At 44.5% G+C, this 6000-nt stretch overlaps 1 protein-coding gene across 2 annotated transcripts in view; it reads right to left on the reverse strand.

Annotated features, from left to right (window-relative positions):
• Positions 1 to 5760, reverse strand: part of CBFA2T2 (CBFA2/RUNX1 partner transcriptional co-repressor 2) — a 165341-nt gene extending 159581 nt beyond the window's left edge. The window contains exon 1 of one of the 2 annotated variants that reach the window (XM_032606438.1): positions 5588 to 5760. In XM_032606438.1, coding sequence (XP_032462329.1) covers positions 5588 to 5621 — 34 coding nt within the window. In that variant the 5' untranslated portion in view covers positions 5622 to 5760. The remainder of the gene's footprint in view (positions 1 to 5587) is intronic. The other variant, XM_032606439.1, reaches the window with a different exon arrangement.
• Between the last annotated feature and the right edge of the window lie 240 nt (positions 5761 to 6000).

Below are 6000 nucleotides of genomic sequence, written 5' to 3' on the forward strand. Positions count from 1 at the left end.
CTCAATGAATTCAATATCAGGACTGAACTAAGTGGGAATAGTGTTATCTGCTGCTGGTTAACTGTGTGACCTAGGGGAATTTATTTAACTTCTCTGAGCCTTATTTCCTCGTTTGTAAAACAGAGATACTAACTCCCTCTCAAGGATGTTCTAAGAATTACATGAGATAACATACATGAAAAGTGCCCAGCAGAAAATCTAGCAAAAACATTTTTTTAAAGAATTAAACTGGACTTAAAGTCAGATTCAGTTGACATATCTGCTAGACTCATTTTACAAGTTTAATTTATGATACCCCAGCTCCTATAATTTCAGATAGCCTCAAGGCCTTTGAGGGGCCAGAGAGAGAAACCAGAGACAGAAGCAAAAGCTACTTAACCAGCCATAATAAAACCCAGAGACAGGCTGTACTAGCTCATATTGCACATGGGGCCAGTCAATACAGTGCTAGTAGGCCCTAATCTTACTCAAGCAGAAACTATAACTAGGGCAGAGATTCTCCCTCAGCCTTCAAACTTACAGCAATTTTAAGTAAATCTTTACAATTGAGTGATCATTTTCTATAATGAGGTTCAAAACAATACTCTAAAACTAAGGATTGGGCTTCCCTGGTAGCGCAGTGGTTAAGAATCCGCCTGCCAATGCAGGGGACACAGGTTTGAGCCCTGGTCTGGGAAGATCCCACATGCCGCGGAGCAACTAAGCCCCTGTGCCGCAACTACTGAGCCTGCGCTCTAGAGCCTGTGTGCCACAACTACTGAAGCCCACACACCTAGAGCCTGTGCTCCACAACAAAGAGTAGCCCCCACTCGCCACAACTAGAGAAAGCCTGCGCACACAGCAACGAAGACCCAACGCAGCCAAAAAAAAAATTTTTTTTAATTAATAAAATAATTAATTTAAAAAAACCTAAGGATTGAAGCTAAAACTGGCAGGTGAGAAATCTTACTTCCCCACCTCTTTCCTCCTGCTTTCCTTACCCTGGAGGAAGTATGAACTTAGTGAATTAATTCATCTTTATCCTAGTGCTACATTCAGTATACTATCATTTAAACCACCCTTCCTGGGACTTCCTTGGTGGTCCAGTGGTTAAGAATCTGCCATCCAATGCAGGGGACATGGGTTCAATCCCTGGTTAGGGAACTAATATCCCACATGCAGTGGGGCAACTAAGCCCACGCACCGCAACTACTGAGCCCATGCACTCTAGAGCCTGCGCACCACAACTAGAGAGAAGCCTGCACGCAGCAACGAAAGATCCTGTGTGCTGCAACTAAGACCTGACGCAGCCAAATAAATACATAAAAATCCATCCTAAAAACTAATAAATGTCCCTTAAAGGAAAACCCTAATAATTAAAAACAAATAAATAAATAAACCACTCTTCCTGTCTAAAAGCTTTCAGCAGCTACCTTAATGTTAAGAACTCTGGCTCTGCAGTCACAAAAGATCTAGATTTTAATCTGGGCTTGGTCATTTATTAGCTCTATGACATCTGAGTCAATTCCTAATCTATAAAACTTTGTAAAATAAGGATATATAATCTAACTAAAAGAACGAAGGATTAAAAGGCAAAAGATGAGTATAAGCTTGGCATGGTATCTGTCCCAAAATAAACATTCAATATTAGTTATTATTACTATTATTATTAGGCAGGAGTTATCCTCATTTACAGATTAAACAAACAAACAACTGAGTCTCAGAGGTTGAATACTTCCCAGTAGAACGGGGCCTCAAACTCAAAGTCTGCCTCCAAATTCTGCTTTTTCCATTATGCCAAACAACCTACCTCATGTACATCCCTGCCTTTTTAAACAGGCTACTAACTGCAATTTAACTAGTCTTGATTGTGTGGTCACAGATTATGGGTGTTTTTAATCTTATTCCATTTTTTTTCATATCCAATAGTTTGGGAGGAAAATGACTGAATACATCAATGTGGCATAGCAGGTAATGACCACAGGAAAGGATGAGACCCTGTCTCTCATTGGGGGTAGTATCCTTACCTGGGGTAGCCTCTCTCCTCTCCAAGTGTATTTGTTGCTTTAAATCTGCTATGAGTTGGGCTCGGTTAAGTACCCTGAGACTCGTGACAGTACCTCTAAGCCTGAGGAACAAAGTAAAGGCACACTTTCCAAACCTAGAAGGAGCAATCACGCACGTAGAGAGAACCACCTTTAGAATAGCAATCTTCAATCAAGGGACACAGCTAGTCAGAGACAACATCCAGAGGAAGGGAGCAGGGTAATTCAATTCCATAACCTCAGGTGGAAGGAACTAGTTGATGTAGTCTAAGTCAGTCAGCTTCCCAGGGTGGGAAAGGACGGAGAGTAGACCTAGAGGAACAAATAGAAGGCATCTAATCCAACCTCAGAGAAGTCTTTCTGGTGCACTTTCTCATCTCTTCTTTCATTCTAATGGGTAAGTGACAGATAAAGAGAGAGTTACTGAACATGACAGTTCTCACCCCTTTTGAATAGTGATGCTTATCTACCGTAAAATATTTGTGAACTTTTCATTAATGAGTATGGTCACTTATCATTCCACTTGTAACTGTTCAGAATTCTTTGTAGGTTCAAGGATTTACATACCTTTCTCCCCATTTATGGACTTCGCACTTACCTTGCTAGGCAAAATAAAATCACAAAAATGCAGATACTATTATAACCCTCAAGGAGCTTATATTTAGGGGTTTACATTCTTAGATAACTTAAGAAGGCAGAATGAGTGCCACCAGAGATGAAAGAGCTGTTGTGCTTTGAAAATGAAAAGTTCTAGAACAGGCTTCCTTGCTGTCACAACCGCTAGGCACAACTCCAGCCCGAAATCACTTATCTATTAACAAGGTATACAAGCTTCAGTCAGGTTCCCTGCAGGTCCAGATCTGGAGAACTACCACCAACCCTCAACAGCCTCCCAGTTTCCACTCTATACCCTCAGCCAATAAGGTTCAAGCCTCATTCTTCTGGAAAAATCCCTTCTCCTTCTTAGGCCTGGTTCAAATGTCACCTCCTTACCTGAACCTTACTTGGACCCTCGAAGAACATTTAGTTGTGCCTACTCTACATTCCCAAAAGCCTTTGAGAACTTAAAGCACTTTATCATTACCCATGTACTTGTGCAGGACCCCTACTAAATTGTGAGATTCCAAGTCGTCTTTGTATCCTCAGCCACTAACAGCACCCAAACTAGTGTGTCAAGCCCAGTGTAAGTACTTTACACATATTAAGATATACATTATACCAATATGTACATATTATCAATCTTCACAATAAAACTGCAAATGAGATGATAGGAACTCTCATCATTTCGATTTTACAGATGAGGAAAATAAAGTGCACAGAAAGGATAGGCAGTGCTGAAGGTCTCAAAGCTAGTAAGGATTGGACCCCAAGATTTCAACCTAGGCACAACTCCAGAACTGAATTTCAACAGACATCATGGGTTGAGGGGAAGGTCTGACTACAAGATCAACGGTCTCCACCATAGGGGGCATTGTTACCATTCACACACTTGGGTGTGGAAAGACAATACTGTAACTTCTACTTATATTTGTTTTAGCTCATCCTTTTGTAAAATGTCTATTTTTGCACGTTATAAAATATACATAATACAGTCTACACTGTAATTTAAAACAAACATTCACATAAATATGTGTGCATACTCAACCATATTTACTGATATAAACAACACTAAAAACATCTGAGGCCCTACCCTAGACTATCTCCCCAAGGAACTCTGAGCTCCTGCATTCTCTCTACCTAGTTTCAGTTAAAAACATCAGCCAATCAAGACTATAGGTAAGCTTCTAGAGGCAAGAGTCTGCTCTTACATATCTATGGAAGCCCTACATCAGCACAGGGCCTGGTACTTAGCAGATGGTCAATGTTGAATCTAAGTGTATCATGAGAACGTCATTTTTAAAAATTCTCTCAACATTTTAATGCAACTTACTATTACTTCCAAATTAAAAGAAAAAGCATACTGAGTACATTGCTTAGGAATATAATAAAGAATTCTCTTAGGAACACTATAAATAAACGAATAAACAAACCTTAGTTACATAACAGAACCAAAAAATTGGACTTTAGGGTTTATTTTAAACTGAAAACTGCATAAAAGAGATTTGGGCATAAAAATTTTAACTTCAGATAAAAGGTCCTTTCAGTATACAGAGATAGTGTACCTTTGTCAGACCTAAGGGTCACCTCTGTCTGCCTCTCTTTAGTTATAAGCTCCAAGAGGAATGGATCAAACCATTAAAAACAGCAACTGCAAACTTGACCATGAAGAAGCATTAGCTGGGTGCACCTACTTTGCATTTCTTCAATCTAACATTTAAGGGCCATCAAACAAAGAAGAGAGGCTGTGTAAAGCCTCCCCTTTATGTGTGGAAGCTCCTGTTCCTCAGTTTCATCCTCTGCAAAATGGGCATACGCAAATACTTAACTCTTAATTACATTACCAGAGTTAAATGAGAGAAAACATGCAAAATGGTTTTATCTGTTTCCTCATTTAAGGTCTCTCTCTCCCCTCCCCCCAACTAAACTCAAAGCTTGAGTTTGGTCTGTCTAGTTTGATGCTATATTCCCAGGGCCAAAATGGTACTTTTTACTTAATAGATGATTTAATAAATATTAAATGAATAGAATGCAAAATGCCTTCTGCTCAAAAGATATTGGTTATTATGACTATTGTAACAAGAAACAATTAAAATTTTATTGTTATTATTAAGAGACCCACCCCTCCTCCAAGGATCTCAAGTCTAGGTGAACAGTAGATAAATGCTGAAAAGGAGAAATGGGGGTAAGAAAAACAATTGAATCATAAAGCAGGACTAATCTAAGACAAAATTAAAATCTCGAACACACACACACAACCAGAGCCCAATTTCGAGTTTTTTCGAGTGAGGTTCCCCCTGGTTAAGGTTTATCAGCGACTACAATAATGACAGTTTTCACGCTTGTGTATGTGCCAAAGTCCGTGTCAAGCCTCCTAACGGGCCTCACAAAACCCAGAACCAGGGTGGGGAGGGGTTGGAGATGCTCTTCACACCCTCATTTTGCAGAAGAGGTAACTGAGGCTCTGAGAGACCCAAGGTCACAGCCTGTAAGTAGAAGAGCCGGACTGTGAACCAAGGCAGTCAGACCCCTGAGCCTGCACTCAACAGGCCCCTCAAAGGGGCCATCCTCGCCTCCTCCACCATCCGCCACACATCCGCCGAAATTGGGCGTGTGGAATATTTCTCCAGGGCCGGACTTAGTGACCCCGACACAGGGAGAACAAAACAATTCTTGTCCGCGGGCAAGTTAGATGGACACCGGCCCGGCCGGGGCTCCGAGGCCGCGGTCCCGACAGACTCGCGCACGCCATGAGCTCCGAGCCCTCGAGCGCTGCAGGAAGAGCTCTGGCGGCCGCAGGAGCCCGGGAAGGCCCGGCCCGCCGCGTGACCTTGGATCCGCCGCCCTTCTTGGGGCCTCAGTTTACCATCCTGGCCTCGTGCCGGGTGCCTCTCGGGAGCTCGCGCCTGTGGAGCCGCAGGCCTTTACACGCCCCCCTCAGCCGCCCGCCTTCCCGCCCCGCTTACGCTGGAAGGCGGCCGCTCCGGGGACGCCCACCATCGCCAAGCGCCGCCGTCCCGCACCTCCTCCTCCACCCGCGGCCCGGGTCCCTCGCGGGCGCCGCCGCGGGAACCTGTAGCAGCCAAGCTCGCCGACCCCAACGCCGCCGCTGCTGCCGCCGTCACCACCGCCGCCGTTAGGCCGCGCGCCGCCCCGCCCCCAGTTGGCCCCGCCCCTCCCGCTGGGCACGCCCCCGCCGCGCGCTCTCGCCCTCCAGACAAACGCACGCGGAAGCCCGGCCCCAAGATCGGTTCCCACTAAACCCCGCCCCCTGACCTGCCCCGCCCCTTCCGCGCGAACCTACTACCCTATCCCGGCGCATCCTGCTTCTCAGTCCTGCTCCTCTGCGTCACGCGCACCCATCACGTGCACGGCCCAC

This window comes from Phocoena sinus, chromosome 15 (genome assembly GCF_008692025.1).
Source record: "Phocoena sinus isolate mPhoSin1 chromosome 15, mPhoSin1.pri, whole genome shotgun sequence".
Classification (NCBI taxonomy): domain Eukaryota; kingdom Metazoa; phylum Chordata; class Mammalia; order Artiodactyla; family Phocoenidae; genus Phocoena; species Phocoena sinus.